The following is an 18,250-nucleotide window of genomic DNA, read 5'->3' on the forward strand; positions in this document are numbered from 1 at the left end:
GGTGGTACACCCCCACCTCCACCAAGACAGAAGCTCATGTTCTCAGGATCCTTCCAGACCTCACCCTGTGTACCTCTTGAACACATCATTCATCTGTATCCTTTATAATATGCTTTATAATAAATTGGTAAATATAAGTAAAGTGTTCCCTTGAGTTCTGTGAGCCATTCTAGCAAATTATTGATGCAAGAGGGTGGGGTCATGGGAACCCCCAATTTATAGCTAGTTTATCAGACTTCCTACTGGCACCAGAAATGGGGGAAGTCTTGTGGGAATCAGCCCTTAATTTGTGGGATCTGATGCTGCTAATGTTACAGTGAGCAGGACTGAAGCCACGCTGGGACCTAAAACTTCACGGGCTCTAAAAGATTTTAACAGGACACGGTTTTTTCTTGGCATGCATTTCTTTGAGCTCTCTCTTTTCCCATGGTTATTTGATATTTTGATTCTGGTTATGGGGCAATACGACATTATTTACATAAATGTAAAGTTGTTTTCCAGCCAACCTGGAGCTTCAAACTTGCCAAAAGACACAGACTATCCAGACTCTGAGAAACCAAGGAAGACATCAGTAAAGCTGTGCTGATTCCACCACAAATCAGGACCCTGAGATAACAGCAAGGACGGGAAGAAAAACCAGATGGATCCTGGTGAGACATGGCACCTGCTTCCTTGCACGGAGCCTCCACAGCTCATGTGCCCCTCCCTCCTGCTTTTCATTTCCCATGTTCCATTCCCTCAGTCCCCTCTATAAAAACCCCTCAGTAAACCTGAGTCTTTGAGATGGCTTCAGTCTGGCCATTCTCCCTTGGGTTTACCGGACAAATGGGTTAACCTAACATCTCTCCTCAGGTCACTGGTATTCCTGAATAAAAGCTGACTTCCATTGTCACCAACATTTGACTTTTGAGTGGTTTATTTTTGTTGGGAGGCAGACAGCCAGACATGGGTTTAGTAACTGATCTTGGGGAGCCTCAGCCAGGAGTTGAATGCACTGGGGTAAAAGATTTTGGCAAGCCAAGCCAGTGTTTTTTATTCAGGGCAGGCAACTGGATTGGGCTGAATGACAAGATTTGGCAAGCCTCATCCAGGAGCTGAGTGCTCCCACCCAGCCTCTATAACACTAACAGCAGGTGGATGGAGTCAGAATTGAACTGAATTGTAGGCACCCAACTAATGACCACAGAGAATCAGAACTATGAGAAAGAAAACTGCACATCCAGAGTCAGAAGTGCTCTCAGAGAATAACACATGTGTTTTTGTCAGAATACGTAAGACAGGAAGGTCAAGGATTCAGATCTCCTTACTGGCCAGCCACAAAAAACAAAAAACAAATGAAACTCCAGAATATGTAAGACAGGGAAGGCCTGAAGCTCTTCCTTGGGTATATAAGGCCTTGCTTAAAAGGAGCTTTGAAAACAACGTATTTTAAATAATTTCTCTGTTTGGTGGCCCAGAAGTTTTTGCAGCAAGGACTCTGCACTGTAGGGAGATTCAAGAAAGAGTGGAGTTTGCCTTTATTTTATAAAGGGTTTGGATAAGTGAGAGAATGCCTCACCTGCCATGCTTCTGATTTCTCAGGGAGATCAATATCAAGAAAGAGAACATTGATTCATATAAGGCTGTCCATGCCCATTTAGGTCTTGGAAGGACAGAGTTCCTAGGGGGGCAGGTGTGCCTCAGTCTGAAGATGCCTGCTTAAGACAACCTTGACTTTTACAATAATTGAGGTCCCACCCCTGGCTTTTTTATTTTTATTTTCTTCCTCTTCCTCTTCTTCTTGTTTTGTTGTTGGTGGTGGTGGTGGTTTGTTTTGTTTTTGTTTTGTTTCCCTAATAAAAATTAGTTCAACATAATATCTTTTCCAAGTTATCATTTTGTTGTAAAGTCTGTCTGACATTTCACTGTATAAAAGTGTTACAATTTATTTAACCTGGTCACCCGCCGATGAGTATTTAAATTGTTTGTATTACAAATAATGCTGCAACGAATAGCTCCGTACGTACTCTTTGGTGCACACGTGAGAGAATATCTGGATGGGAAATCCTGGAAGTGGGATAGCTGAGTCAGAGAGTATGGGCATTAACAGTTTTGATGGTTGTTGCTAAATTGCCCTCCATAAAGGCTTACCTGTTCACACTCCCACCATGGTAAATGAGATTGTTTCCTTTACCTTTGCCTAACACGGTGTATTATCAAATGTTTTCATCTCTGGGTGAAAAAATTATATCTTTCTGTAGTTTTATGTTGCATTTCTTTTCATATGAGTGTCAACTTAAATAATAAACAGAGAGAGACTCTCTAAAAGAATAATGAGTTTAATCAGGAATAGGACATTGCAATGGGAATATGCGTGCCATAGTAAGCTATGTGTGTATTCAGGGAGGTAAAGGAAGACAAAGAGTTTTAAAAGAAAAATGATGGAGGATTACATAATTGTTTTGGAATAATTATCCTTGGCTACAAGGATCAATAACAAGGGTGATGCCAGTCCAAGGTTGGACAGGCAGTGCTGGGCAGATGTCCTTGCAGAAGTATCCTTTGTGTAACGTTGTGATGGCCTTTGTGCAAGGTTGTGGTTTTGCATTCCTTTGTGACAGTTCTTGTTATCAGACATTCCCCAACCCTTCATGGCCTTTCCTGGCTCTACTTATCAGGTTTCTTTGTTTGGGGGTTTGTTTGTTTGTTTGGTTGGTTGTTTTTTTTAACAGAGAAACTCCATCTTGATTCTGAAAACTTTCACATGAATAACGTCATCATCTTTTCATATGTTTACATCCTACTGTAATTGTTTTTCTGGGAAATGTCTGTTCATGCTTTTTGCCCTTTCTTCTGTTGTATTAGTCTTCTTAAATTGCATCAACACTTTATTTACTGAGGAAATTAGCTCTTTTTCAGTCAGAAGTTTACAAATATTTTTCTCCAGCTTATCACTTGCATTCTTACTTTGGCTGTGCAATTTTTGTGTGTGTTGTGCAGAAGTCCTTAATTTTTATTCAGTCAAATTCATCTGCCTATTTTTATGACATGAATTTTATGTCACTCTTAGAAAGCTCACTCTAAAGTTGTTCTTTTTAATTTTCCCATGCTTTTTCCCTCATTATTTTAAAATGCTTGATTCATTTGAAATTTATTTTGGTATAAGGAGTGAAATGGGGGTCTTTGCAGCCACCCCATTATCCAAACACCATTTATAAACATATACCTTTCTGCACTGGTATGAAATTCACTTTTAGCACATGCATAGTCCTTCAAGTCTGTCCCGTTGACCTGACATTGAGTCTGCATCACTGACTCAAGCCTAGGACTGACCTGACTTTAGTCCTGCTGGTTCCTATTATTGCTCTTCTATTTCAGAGCTTTCTGGCTATTCTTGCATACTTATTTTTCATAAGAATTTTGGAATCAACTTCCTAATTTCCCCCAAAATAAAGTAGGTATTTTTCTTGGAATCAACTTATATGAATAATTAATTAGGGAGAATAGACAACTTTCTGATATCAAGACCCTCTATCCAAGAGCAGAGTGATTTTTCCACCTATTCAGTTCTTTTGCTGCTCCATTTTACAATGTCCATTGAGGTAGATCCTGATCAGCCTGGGAGCAGATCCTTGTTCAGTGGGAGAAGGTCCACTACTCCCCAGGACCAGGGGACCTCTGTGGAGGCATGGTTGGACAACTGCAGGGCTGAAGGAGGGGCAACTTGCCACTTGCCAGCCCTTCCCTGAGCCTGTCCCAGCAGCCTCTTCTCTGTTGCAGGGATTTGCGATGCCTGTAACTTAAGCCTCTTTTTCGCAGAAGTATCTGGGGATAAACACCCTAATGCCTCCTTGAGAATTAGGCCAGGCCTCATCTCCCCTTGAGACCCTTTCTGACCATCCCCTTCTATACCCAGGACCCATCACAGAGGAGCCAGGGGACTATTTGGCTTGGGCCACATATTGACAAAAGATCTCACATTTACACTTTTCACCCATCATCAATTGAGGTGTATCATGGAAGCACACTGAGAGAACTGAAGAAAGAGTCACCAGACAACTTAAAGTTGAGTCCCATTACCAGACTCATGCCAGTAATGCAGGCACTATGAATTTCATATAAATCATATAACTAATTTGTGAAGGGCACAGCTATATCACAGGATATTGTAATATGTAAAGAAACACTTAAAAAAATTAAGCCTATATATTTTGAGTGAAACATAGCTATCACTCAAACCATAACTGTTGTATCAAAAACTTGAAAATTACATAACCTTACCACTCAAATCCTAGATTTTATGTGTAAAATACTTCAAATATTATACTTTTTGTGTACAGAGAAATAAAACAATACTATATTATGTTTTTAGTGCTAAAATTAAGATTAAACATACATTATAACTTGTGCAATTCAGTTTTGGCATAACTTCATTTTTTTTCATACGTCAGGCCTCCACAATGGAAAGCATCCTGGGGCTCTGTTGAGGGCAGCAAGAGCTGTCCGTGTAGCATCTCACCTCCTGACCCTGGGTTTCAGAGGATCAGGGTTTAACCCATCTCAACTCACATAACGATTTCCTTCCGTGTCTGCTCCAGCATCATGTACTGCGTCCACTCTTGTTCAGTCTCATATGTCTTAGACTGATCCACGATCTTTTGAAACATTGTCCTCTTCCTACAAAACACACCAGTTTGTTAAAGGGAACAAGACTTAGAGCACATGGCAACACCTGGGCTTCTAACATTGGCATTTTCAGATGGAGGTTTATTAAATCAACATTATTAATAAAACAAGGCTAAAGGATCAAGGCCTGGGAGTGAAGAGCTAGGTTCTAACCCAGACTCTTCCACTTATTTGTTACCTGGTCTTAGCAGATCTCTCACCTTGGGTCTCAGTTTTCTCATCTGTACAATGGGGGTAATAACATCTAACTCACAGGGATATAGTGAGAGTCAGTGTGTCCATAGCACAGGTGTTGTGCCTGGCACATAGTACATACTAAATCAATTGGAACTATGGTGTTTGTTATTATTATAATCTTTGTTATTACTAAAATGAAAAGAAATACTAACTTGAAATACAGAGCGAGGTCTGTGGCAATGATGGCGATGTCCATCATGTGGATTGCATGCTCATGCTGTCGGCGATTGAGGTTTTGAAAGATATTCAGGCTCTAAAGAAAAAATAGGACGAGAAATGAGAGAAATGATGCTGACAGTAAAGTCACCCAGCTACCAACGGCCACCCAGATGACAGCAGAGGCAGCCCAGGCCAATGGGAAGAATGCTGCCTGGGCACACTCAGGCTTCCAGTGAGATGGGGCCTCTGGTGCAGGCCCCCAAGCCAGGGCAGAGGGTCCTCATCCTACCTCATCTCTGAGCAACGTTTTGCCAAACTCCAAGTGGTGTCTTTCCAAGATGGAGGACCCATGGAGCTTGGCCAGTGGGTTCTGGGATCTGAATGAAGAAGAGAGAGAGAGAAAGAATATCAATATGGAATCACTGAGATGGAGGTTGAAGATATTATCAACTCCTGCCACCTCCTAATTCTGCAGGCAGAGAGACTGAAGTCCAGGAATAAGGAGGAACTAGCATAAGGTCACACGGAGACAATGGAAAATTAGGACTAAACTTCAAGTCTCCTGACTCTCAGCTTTTAGCTTTCTCTGCAAGTGATTCTGAGCCTCTTTTGGGTCATGGACTCTTTAGAGACTCTATTGAATATTATGTATCTTCCCCCAAAAAAGGCACAAACACACGCAATGCCATATGCAATTCTAGGGATTTATGGATTCCTGTAGCTATCCAGGGACATTGGCACTGGGCCATGCCTTGAAGATCACCCAGTCCCCAATCCTCCATGCCTGAGTCTTAGGGGAAGCCATTGAATTTCCACAAGCAGCATGTTTATTCATTTATTCATTCAATAAATATTTGTCATGCACTTGAAATTTGCCAAGCGCTATGCTCAGTACTCAGATTTTCACAATGTAAAATGTAAACACAATGTCGAGCCTCAGAGCAGCATGAAAGTATTGAAAAGACTCAGAGAAGCATGAATTCTAGTGCTTGTTAATGACCTATCAGCTGTGAGCCCTGGGCATACCCTCGGCTTCCTTGTCTGTAACATGGGGATAACACTAGTCCCTGCTCTGCCGAGCCACAGGGTGGTCATGAGAATCTAACAAGACCATGCTTGAAGGACCGCTTCAGAGGCTCTCTGGAACATAACCTCTGTGAGGACAGGGATTGTGTGTGTTATGCTCACCACGCCATCTCCCTTGCCTAGCACAGAACCTACCACACCATATTAGGAGCATTATGAACACAAGGTGAATGAATGAACCATTATTGGTCACTAACATCTTGGTTCAAATTAGTTCAGCAGGTGGGACAGGGAAGGAGGAGAGTGAATTAGTTTAATGCATGTTTCCTATTGCTGCTGTAACAAACTGCCACAAACTTGATGGATTAAAACAATAAAAATGTATCATCTTATAGCCCTGGAGTTCAGAAGTCCAAAATGGGTCTATAGAGCTGTTTTCCTTTTGGAGGCTCTAGGGGAGAATCTGTTTCCTTGCTTTTTCTATCTTCTAGAGGACACACGCGGTTCCTTGCCTGTAGCCCCTTCCTCCACATTCTAAAATAGCAGGGTAGCATCTTCTCTCCTCTCTGACCTCCTGCCTCCCTCGTGTAAGGACACTTCAGACTACATGGGGCCCACCGGATAATCCCTATATCTCAAGATCATTAACTTAATCACATCTGCAAAGTTCCTGTTAAATGTCAGGCAAGGGCCTGCCTGGGGACCTGAGTCATGGATAAGGGGACCGGACCTCTCTCCCACAGCCAGGCTCACCATGCCAGCACCTCAGGACCCGCCCAGGGTCCCAAGGTATGGAGAAGGGGACCGGACCTCTCTCCCACAACCAGGCACACCAGGCCAGTGCCTCATGGCCCACCCGGTGACCTGAGGCATGGAGAAGGGGACCATACCACCCTCCTTCAACGAGGCACACTGTGCCAGTGCCTTGGGGCCTGCCCAGGGACCTGGGCCATGGAGAAGGGGACCGGACCCTCTCCCACAACCTGGCACACTGCATCAACACCTCGGGGCCTAGGGACCAGACACTCCCCACAACCAGGCATACCACCAGCACCAAGGAGCATGCCAAAAACATCACCTCCATCTGGGTAGCCCACCATAGCCACCACCATAACCATGGCTGCCACGAAAGCAGATAGACACCACAACCACCATGAAGATGGTCCGCCAGCCACTGGAGTGCATTGACACAAGGAGAGTCACCAGCAGAGATAAAGACAAGAAGAGGATGTCTCTCTCCACAAAGCCCATTTCACAGAGACAGAAGAAGCGTCTGCTCTATGATAATATTGGGGGACCTGACCACACCTCTCAGCATTGGAGAGATCATTTAGGGAGCAAATCAGAGTAACCATTACTCTTTCAGAAGGAGAGAAGAAATCTAGGGTAATTAGAGGGGGTAGGAGGGAGGGAGAAGGGGATGGGAGAGATTGGACAAGGGGAATAAAGAATAAGTATGATTTGTAACAATATATATGCTAGGAATATTGATTTGATCAACATATCTCAATGTTGAACCCCCAAAATATGTATAATCAATTTTGATTCAATAAAAATTTAAATAAATAAATAAATAAAAATAAAAATGCACCTACCTTTTTTAACATAAAGACTTGGGTACCATTCTGGATGGTGTTCTTATGTTATGAGTCCATTGGGGCATTATATTTTTGTTTCCAAAGAAAATGTTGTGTTTTCCCCATGAATGGATTTAATAAGAGTTTTAGAGATAATTTTATGAAGAGGTGCAAATATTGGCAAATGATATTAAAGAACATTGTGGTAGTGACTGAATAGATTAAGACTGGTCTACATGACATCAAACATCCGGATGAAAATGGAAAAAAGTAGTAAAAAACCTTGACGTTTTGTTTACTTGACACAATACATCTGGATATTTTAAAACATCTGCATTTTTGACTCTTTTTTTTTCCCCAGGTCTCATCTGGGTGTTCAGCATTATGTACAGAAAGGTGAAAAACAAAATTCAGCACCATTACTAATGAACTAGATAAAATAATTGTATTTAATTGATCTGCAAACATGAACTAATCATTCTATTTAACATAACATGTAATGAATAAAATTTTGCACCAGGCAAATAAATACAGAAGGAAAGATGTAATTAGGTGATTTTAGAATAAAACTTGACTTAAAACAGAAAAAAAAAAAAAGTCAGGCAACATATTCCCAGGGTCCAGGGTGTGGGATATGAACACCTTTCAGGGGGGTCATTATTCTGTGGATATGGAATGGACCCAGATCCCAAGGGCGGAAGAGATGAGAAGCTGTGGACAGTAGGACATCCCCTCTGGCCAAAGAGTCTATCTGGGGGTCATGCAGGCCTGGGTAATAAATCTGGGGGACTGGGAGCAGGGAGTGGGTGAGGCAAGAGCTGACTTACTTCATCTGGTAGAGGTTGTTGGTGCCTCTGTGGTCAATGTCATGGCAGAAGGCGGCAGTGACCATGGCCAAGGCCTCTAGGTCCGTGAAGTATCGCTTCAGCTTTCCTGTCTGCAGGGGCAATCAGAGGTACAAGTCACTCCTTTTTTGTGGGGGCTGGAAGCAGGGCTAAAAGAGCAGGTGTGGGGCCGAGCCCGTGGCGCACTTGGTAGAGTGCTGCGCTGGGAGCGCAGCGACGCTCCCGCCGCGGGTTCGGATCCTATATAGGACTGACCGGTGCACTCACTGGCTGAGTGCCGGTCACGAAAAAACGACAAAAAAAAAAATAAATAAAAATAAAAGAGCAGGTGTGAGGGAAAGGCCTAGAGCTTGGAAATGTGGTTCTGAACTTGGCTCTATCCCTGGCTCATAGTCTGACCAGAGGTTTGCCTGGGTCTCAGGAGTTTTCTGGGATGTGGGACTTTCAGTGCTAGATCTGGGACAGTCTCAAGGCAAATGGGGACAGTTGATCACCCTATTTCTGAGTGACCTTAGCTGGTTTCATCCCCCTCAGTATCCCAATCTGCACACTGGGGACGGAGCATGTTGGACTAGATAATTTTTGAGAAATTTGCAGCTGTCAGGTTTTAGGATTTAGAGAGTTTTTGAACATGGTCAGACTGGTAAAGCAAATCTGCCAAACCTAGACTACCCGTTTAAGCACAGATCAAAGGAATCTATCCATGGGACTCCTTCAAATACTTAACTCCTTGTTTATGATGTGTATTAAAGTAAAGGGTGGGGAAGAGCTCTGGAGAGCTGATGCTAACTCTGTGACCATAAGAAATAAATCAAATCTAAGTGGTGTCCTTGTTACCTTCTGTGGTGGCCTGGCCAAAATTCCTGGCTCCAGACCCTAGCAACTACTCTTGCCTGACCATTCCAGCCACAAGGAAAGGAACAAAGATAAGGAGACTGAAGAAGGGGAGAGATATGCATCATGATATGAACAGGGAAACACTTAAATGAAATATAAAGGGCTCTGAACCCTCTGAGCCAAATATACTGACACAAATATGTGGCACTGTTTGTAATAGTGAAATATTGAAAACAACCTCCACATCCAACACGGGGCTGAGTAAAGAAATTATGGTATATTTACACAACAGAATATTACATAGCCACCAAATTGTACCGTAGATAGACCTTGAAAACATTATGCTAAGTGAAATAAGCCAGACACAAAAGGACAAATATTGTATGATTCCACTCATATGAGGTACTTAGAATGGTCAAAATCATAGGGCCAGCCCGTGGCTCACTCGGGAGAGTGTGGTGCTGATAACACCAAGGCCAGGGTTCGGATCCCATATAGGGATGGCCAGTTGGCTCACTTGGGAGAGCCTGGTGCTGACAACACCAAGTGAAGGGTTAAGATTCCCTTACCGGTCATCTTTAAAAAAAAAAAAAAAAAAAAAAAAGAATGGTCAAAATCATAGAAACAGGAAGGAAATAAAATAGTGGTTACCAGGGGCTGGGGGATGCAAGGAATGTGGAGTTATTGTTTAATGGGTATGGAGTTTCTGTTTGAGATGATGAAAGACTTCTAGAGGTGGATAGTGGTAATGGTTGCACAACATTGTGAATGTGCTCTTGCCCTGAATTGTACATCTAAAAATGGTTAAAATAGTAAATGTTACATGTACATATATATTATGAAAGAATAAGATTGATATATTTATGTTTTCAAGTGAAAAAAGCATATTACAGAATAATGTTATTCCATTGGTTATGAACTAAAAAAAACTATGCGTGTGTGTGTGTTTGTGCATACAAATATGTGTCCATGCTGTTAAATTAAATTAAATTTTGTATAAAGCGGCCTCCATATGTAATGAACTGTAACCTAACTTATTGTCCAAACAAACTGCAATCTAACTTAGAGTGTACTCTTGTAACAAGTAACCAAGTCTTGGCCAATCATAGCAGCCAAGCTTTTAGCCAAACACAGGCTGCAAACTTCTCGGGCATTCCCAAATAGGGCAAAGGATGAGCTGTAACCAATCAGGCTATTCCTGTATATCACTCCCTTCTTCTGTCCTATTTCTGTATGTCACTTCCTTCTTCTGCCTGCCCACATTGCTGGGTGGAGCTCTCTGAACATTTCCTGGTTCAGACTGCTGCCAGATTCATGAATCACTTTTTTGTTCAAATAAACCCTGCTAAACCTAATTTGTTTGAAGTTTTTCTTTTAACAGCTCCAAGAAGAAAATTTGGAAGAAGTTATGACACAGTTACCTCCAAATAACCAGACTGGGGTTGGGAGTAGGCTGCAGCTTTCTCTCACTTTTTATTATATGCTTCTCTACTCTTGGAATTCTTTTAAGCTAAGCATTACACTACTTCTGCATAATTCTTAAAAGGCAATATATAGAGAAAGAACAACAACTCTGTTGCTGCCAAGTGCACTATGCATGAGGTCGTCCAGTGTGGCATGAGCCCACAACCAAGGCTGCCCTGACTGCCTTGCCACCCCTGCTGTCCAGCGCCACCCCCCAGCCACATACCACCAGCAAAGAGAACATGGTCTGCCCCACGTTGAAGCCATGCCGCCAGTTGTGGTAGGTGATCTTGCGGTAGCCCTTACTCAGGGAGTACATGAACCGAACCAGGGCCTGTGAACACGTGAACATCAGTGAGGCAGCATGCGCCCAACCAGGCACCCAGGGCCCTCCCTTCTGAGGCCGGAGGTCCTCCAACCCCATCACTGGACCAGAATAGGTGGGAACTAATAACAACAGATGCAATAATGCTGTGAATAAACTTTGCAAAAAGCTAAATACTGTGAAAAAGGATGCTGTTGTTAAGAAACAAGGTAGGCATGGGTCATTCCTCCGACAGAGCTTCTTCATTACTTCCTAAACTGTGCCCTGGAGAGTCAGTGTCCTGGGAGAAGCCAACAGGGGCTTTACTAAGGAAGACAACAAAAGGGTTCTTTAATCCAGTGGTTCTCAAACTTGAGTGTGCATCAGAAACACTTGTTTCTGATTCATTAGAGCTGGGAGTGTGTGTGTGCATGTATGTGTGTGAGAGAGAGAGAGAGAGAGAGAGAGAAAGAGAGAGAGAATTTGCTTTAATCAAACACTTATATTTGGGAAATTCTGTGCACTATATACCCCCAGCCCCATTTCTCTGCCCATTCCCCATGCCCCTAAATTCACAGTGCACCTTAATAAGGAAACCTGCAGGGAAAGAGCTCTGTTTGAATTGGTTCATCCCACATTTCCTGCCCTTTCTTGATTATAGGACCTTTTTTTTTTTTTTTTTTCCTGCAGCACATCTATTCACGGTTTCAGAACTCAGTGCCTCAGAACCCACAGCAAGAAGCCAATATACCCAAAACAGCACATTTCAGAGGAACAGTGTGTCTCTTTTCCAATAGATGACTCATATTGCAACATGACTAACGCTTTAAATCCTAAACACTGAGGGCACACTCTTTTTAAGTTAGTTTACAGATTGAGTTTTTTTAAAAAAGACAAAACAAAAGAAAGAAAAAGGGAAATCAAAGATGTTTGTTTTGACCTCACCTCTTGTGGAATGTGAAATTTATCCACCACTTTGAGCTCATAATACATCTGTATCCCACATTTCACCAGCTCCAGTTCTGTTAAGGGCAAGTCACTAAAGTGGAATTTGTTAATTTCATATTTCTCTGTATCTGGCAGCTCTGCTTGCTGTGTAAGGAACGGGGTCAAGTGATTAGGTGATACGAAGTGTTCCTGGGTCCCCCCACCCCAGCCCTATCCCCATCCCAGGTCTGCTGGGAAGATCAGAGCAGAGCGGTGGGGAGCTTGCTTTGTAGAAAGACGCCCACACATGCTCAGGAGCACCCTGCACTTGTTCTGCATTGGGGCCAGTGTTGCTCCAGATCAGCTCACCAGGATCTCAGACAGCTCCTCTTCCTCACATTCCCATGGTTCCTTCCCATACACCTCTCTGGTTTTCTACCAGGGCCCAAAATAACAGGAAGAAGAAGAAGAAAAAAAAAAGGTTACTACATGCCTAAACATGCCTCCATTTTTCCATTCTCATTTTTCTCCTTCCTCCAAAGTCCTTAAAAGAGAACCACCTGCTCAGAGAGGCTGCCATTCAACAGCCAATGAATTCAAAGTCATGAGCTTTGGAGCCATGGAGACCTGCTCCAAATTCAGACTCTGCCATGTACTGGCAGTGTTATTTAACACCTCTGATCCTCAATTTCCTCATCTGTAAAATGAGGACAGTACAAGTACTTAACTGGTGGATTAAAATTCAATTGTGCAAAGTCATTTTTAAATAACATATGTACAACTAAATAATGCATGTAAAACACTTAGCACAGTGCTTGGCACATAGCACTAAAAAATAATTTTGTTATTGATATTTTTATTGTTATTATTACTGACTGGGAGTAAGGAGGTCTTGCCATGGTCTTGGTTCTAGCTCTCACTTACTGTGAGACTTGAGGAAAGTTTTTTCCCTCTCTGGGCCTATTTCCCCATGTGCTAGAGGATTGGGGAACCTAGACCCAGTTACTTATTTCTGATTTCTTGGCCCAGAGCAAAATCTGTTAACTCTTAACTGGTTCACTGAGGGTGTGCCTCTATAGGGTCCAAATATACATCATTTGGCTAAAAATATAGACTAAGTCAAGAAACTATGAGGCAATTCATCCAAACTGAATAAACATCTCCTCTAAATTTAATAGTTATTGGGATGAAATGATCCCAATTTATTATGGTATCTTCCCAGATTAAGAAATGTCCTCTAAAAACATTGGCCCATGTTGTTTTAAGTTGTGAGGCCTGCAAGCCAAGCTCCGCGGGGCATCAGATCCAATGCCATTTGGCTAACTTGATTTACTTCTAAAATCCTGGTATCTTTAAGACCAAAGCCCCAGGAATAATAAATCACTGATTCTCACATGTCTTTGAAAACATCTAGTCGAATTTTGCACCCCAGGTCGGATTTTCCTTTATAACATCCCTGATACATAACAATCCAGCCTTTGCTAGAACAGCTCTCATGAAGGGGTGCTCACCACCTCCTGAGGCAGCCCATTCATAAGAATGGTAAAGAATTTGCTCATTATTCTGAGAAAAGTTAAGTGAGACCTATTCACAAGCTGGATGATTTGGGGACAAGTTACATCCCCCTTCTGGGCCTCAATTTCTTCATCTCTGCAATGAAGATAGAAATCCTTACCCTGCCCACCTTACTGGGGTAATGCTTATAAATCAAACAAGATAATAAGTGTGAATTTGCCTTATAAACTGTAAAGTGATGAAACTATGTCAGGGTGGCCTACTCCCTCTGAACTACTTTGCTCACCAAACTCTTCTGAAGTCTGACTGAATCTCCTGAGTGAGCTGACCCCACAGAAGGGAAGCTCTGAGAAACTGATCATTGTTCATTGGTCTGTCAGATAAAGCTTCCTCTCAGAGCAGGGACTATGGTTGGTTGACCCTGTCTCCAGTACCAAGTCAGCCCTGAGCACAGTGAAAAATAGAGTTTCTAGAGCCAGGATCTGGCCCCAAGACTGAGGTGAACCTACAAGGGATAGCTGTCCACAGGCCACACAGAGCAGTCCTTATGTACCACTCTCTGGCACTCATCCATCCATCCTTCCAGCCATCTATCCATCTATTCATCCATCCATTCATTTGTTCATTCAGCTTTGAGGGCTGCAGCATCCTTGTGCTAGGCAGGAGAAATACAACAGTGTGCAAACCCACACCCAGACTATACCCTCATGAAGCTCAATCTGCCTCAGTCTGGCCATATTGCTAACCCGCAGTGTCTCCTAGAGTAGAAACAAGTAAAGAACATTACGCACCAGGATTTTCTGAATTTCATCATTGTCGCACTTCACATGGTATTTTACTATGTCCTGGAAAATATCCTTCCTATTTTCAAGTTTGTTCATTGACTCATAGGTGTCAGGATTTAAGACAGACCAGCCCAGAAATTGAGTCAAAGACTAAAAAGAAAGAAAGGAAGCATCAGAGACAGAACACCCAGGTTTGATCCTCACTTTGTATCTTAGGGCAAAGCTCTCTAGGCCTCCATTTTTCAGCTATAAACGCGTTTTATAAACTTCATTCTACCCACCTTATAGAGCTGTTATGAGGATAAGATAAAATAATAATGTAAGCAATAAATTTCATTTTCTTATAAATCAAAAAAAAGATAAAATAATAGATCTGAACACACTTTAAATAAACCACTAACGTACATGAAGTGTCATTCTTATGCGTAATAACTTCACAAAAAAGTAATGTGTTTTGCATATGTGGGGATGGGGTATATAGAAACTCCCTGTATTTTCTGCTCAATTTTGCTGTGAACCTAAAACTGCTCTAAAAAGTAGTTTATTGATTAAATAAAATTAAAAAGGGAATGTGGATTTCTCTGACCACACGTGACAGTGCAAAGCAAGAGCAAAGAAATTGGTTGTTGAGGTTGAGTCAGGATTTCACACACAAGGTGAGCTTCCCACCCCTCCAGGTGATAGGGCAGCAACACCCCAGGGCCCCACCATGCAGCTCTGAGATCTAAGCTTGGCAGCATGTAGACACTGATCCCAACAGCAAAAGATGTCCTAACAAGCCATACCTCCATCAGGGTCTCATCCATTTCATCAAAGGGCTTCCCATCTTTACGATTGTAAAATGTGGCCACCCCAACAATTTCTTCCTTCTTGTTCACAATCGGCATAGAAAGGACATTTTTAATCATCCATCCAGACTCATCCAGAGGTTCTTTCTACAAGAGAAGGGCCAGATCAGGTCTCCGCAGGTCCCAGGCTGCAGAGGCAGCTGTGACGGATTGCATGCTGTCGTGACCCAGACTGGCTGAGAGAGGCGACAAGAGGATAGAGCTTGTTGGATTTTTCATGGTTTTAGTCACCGGCAAATGCCATGAGCAAGTGACCCATCTGGTTAGAATTCCTTAGGCCAGGTAGCCATATTGTTTTCATCCCAGGGATGTCAGGGCTGTTATGTACCAGGTGGTGTGTTACGTGCTGGGGATATAATGGTGTGCAGAAACACCCCTGAGAAGTAGTGTTTCCCTAATAGATATAGGAACTAACCACAAGAGACTGGCTTAGAAGGCAATGCTATTGATTCTTGTAGTTTTAAATTAACCAGTTATATCTTTAAATTAAACTAGATTTAACCTGCATGTTTTGCCTCTTGACATTACTTTTGGCATGTCATTTTATCTTCTTGGGCCTCAATTTTGTCATCTATAGATGGGAAAGAGTATGAGGTATCACTGAAGAAATGAGGTTCTCCGTCAATCACAAGATGCCTTCTGTGAGTCACGGTCCACCTGTCTGGACCTCACTTTTATTATTTATAAAATAGGGATAACTAGACTAATTTTCAGACTCTTTTCCATTGGTTCATCAAACTTTACAATGTGCAAGAAACTGAGCTACAATCTAGGGAAACTGAGGAAAATAAGGCTCAGATCTTGTCCTCAGGTTGCTCATAATCTGCAAGGTAAACCAGCAATTACACTGCAGTGTGGGAAGTTCTCTAAGAGAGTTATCTTTATGGTACTGTGAGAGTCAGAGGAGAGAAGGAAGTAAAGGAAGGCTTCCTGGAGTAGGGGAATCTTCCAGTTCTGAAGTTCCAAGATTCTTAAGGTGGTGAGATGATCATTGTTATTATTTAAATAACACAGATCTGTCTCAGTACCTGGTGACTGAATGTCTCCAGAGGGATGCAGAATATAGCCCAAAGAGCACAGGGCTATATTAAGCTCAGGACTTGCCTTTCCCCCAGCTCCCTACCTAACCTTGGGGAAATCTCTCCTCTCTGAAGGTCATGATGAGGAGACATTTTACTTTATTTACTTTTTAAAAATTTTTTATTTTATTTTATTTTTTAGCAGCTGGCCAATACAGAGGGGATCGAACCCTCGACCTTGGCGTTATCAACACCATGCTCTCTAACTGAGTGAGCTAACTGGCCAGCCCAGGAAACAGATTTTATTGAAAGTGAAGTGGGATGCCATTAAAGATTTTTAAGCAAGGCAGTTACTTGATTCAACCTATGTTTTAAAAAAATCACTTAGGCTACACTGTGGAGGATGAGTTGGAGGAGGAAGAGTAGAATCTAAAAGCAAGATCAAATTTGCTTTCCTAATGTGGTTAAACTGCAATCAATTGAATGACGTGGGTAAAGACCAAGGTCTGTTGTGGTTATGTTCAGGTGAGCAACTCTCAGTGACTCTTTGGGCTTGTCATATTGATGTGGTCAAAATCACAACACATGCAGTGCAATTTTAACTGGGGAAGAATATTCTCTCTAAGCTTTTTCATAATGTTTTTGAAGGAGTGAAAAAATAATCCACTGATTTTCCTCAGAGTCATTTTCACTTTCTTCTTGTTTCCTGATTGCTAATGATTTGTTTTTCTTACAGCTGGCATGCTAAAGCCAGCAAATATTGACAGAGCACCGAGAGATGAGGATGTCGAGAAAGTACGATGCAACCCTTGACCAGAGGAAGCCAATATTTTACTGAGAGAAATCAATCTAAAACAGAAGGGAGGATAATAAAAGATGAAGTAAGGGAAATATAGTAACAGAGACAAACCCCTTGGAATGACCTTCCAGGCCCTGCATGATCTGGTCTCTGTCTACCTCTCTAGGATCTTCTCCTGCCACTTTCTTCCTCAGTCTCTCTCTCAGATTTGTTGGCCTACTCTAGTTCCTTCCAGTAAGCTGTCTCTTTCCTGCAGTCTCCTTCACTCTCTTTAATGCTCACACATAATTTTCTCAGGGACACGTTCCTTGATTCCTCCCAGATTGTCAGGCCCCCATGAGAGATCTCCTCTGTACCCCTGCCCTTCTCCTCACCACCACTTTGTATCTCTCTCCCCAAACGATAAAGAGCTCCATGGAGACAAAGACACCTGTCTGGACCACCAGTGTAGCCAGTGTAGCATTGTGCCAATGCCTGGCACAGAGGATGTCCTTCATAAATATTTGCCAAAAAAAAAAAAAAAAAAAGACAAGCAAACAAAATCAAATAGAATACTAAACAATATTCCATGAAAATTCCATGGAGAGAGCAATGATATTCATCCAGGGGAATCAAAATAAACTTCATAGAAGTGGTAGCATTTGAGGTTGTCATTGAAGGGCAAGAGGATGCTGAAGGGGGATTTGGGCAGGAGATGATGGTTGTGGAGGGAACTGTATAAGCAAAGGTCCTGAGGCCAGAAAGCAAAGGGTGTGAATGTTAAAACTGAATGGGACCTTATCACCCACCCAATTAACTCCCTCCCCACTTCCACTGGCACATGACTTTTCTCCACTCATATTTTCATTTTGTTGAGACTTCTTCCCAGTAGTGTATGTGAATTCTAATGTAATCTAATGCTTTTCTCGGAGAAAAAAAGTAATATGATTAAGAAAGTGAATAAAAAATGACCTACCTGAAATGCAAAAAAGTCCTCTGCAGGCGCATTCATGATATTGCAAATCTAAAAGATGTGAAGCGGGATAATGGGTTGTGATTAGACCTGGTAGAGCACCCAGCAAAGTGCTGCATGCTGCTTCCAGAAACACCATGTCCTTGCCCATGGCATTCACATTCTTTTCATCAGGTAGACATGCTCCAGTTGGTTTTGTATTATTAACTGAGGCTACTAGATAGAAAATTCACCTTATAAATACTACTTCTTACTATTTGCTCCACTCTGGATCATTTCTAGGCTGTGAAA

General features: G+C 42.3%; 1 protein-coding gene across 2 annotated transcripts in view; it reads right to left on the reverse strand.

Moving 5' to 3' along the window:
* Positions 1-18,250, reverse strand: part of PDE6A (phosphodiesterase 6A) — a 65,218-nt gene that overhangs the window by 14,468 nt on the left and 32,500 nt on the right. For both annotated transcript variants that reach the window (XM_063086236.1, XM_063086235.1), the window contains 10 exons: positions 17,963-18,010; positions 15,127-15,276; positions 14,348-14,491; positions 12,411-12,476; positions 12,060-12,206; positions 11,037-11,144; positions 8,492-8,601; positions 5,351-5,438; positions 5,055-5,155; positions 4,549-4,656 (listed from right to left, as the gene is read on the reverse strand). In XM_063086236.1, coding sequence (XP_062942306.1) covers positions 4,549-4,656; positions 5,055-5,155; positions 5,351-5,438; positions 8,492-8,601; positions 11,037-11,144; positions 12,060-12,206; positions 12,411-12,476; positions 14,348-14,491; positions 15,127-15,276; positions 17,963-18,010 — 1,070 coding nt within the window. The remainder of the gene's footprint in view (positions 1-4,548; positions 4,657-5,054; positions 5,156-5,350; positions 5,439-8,491; positions 8,602-11,036; positions 11,145-12,059; positions 12,207-12,410; positions 12,477-14,347; positions 14,492-15,126; positions 15,277-17,962; positions 18,011-18,250) is intronic.

The sequence above is a fragment of the Cynocephalus volans genome, chromosome 2 (genome assembly GCF_027409185.1).
Source record: "Cynocephalus volans isolate mCynVol1 chromosome 2, mCynVol1.pri, whole genome shotgun sequence".
NCBI classification, from domain to species: Eukaryota; Metazoa; Chordata; class Mammalia; order Dermoptera; family Cynocephalidae; genus Cynocephalus; species Cynocephalus volans.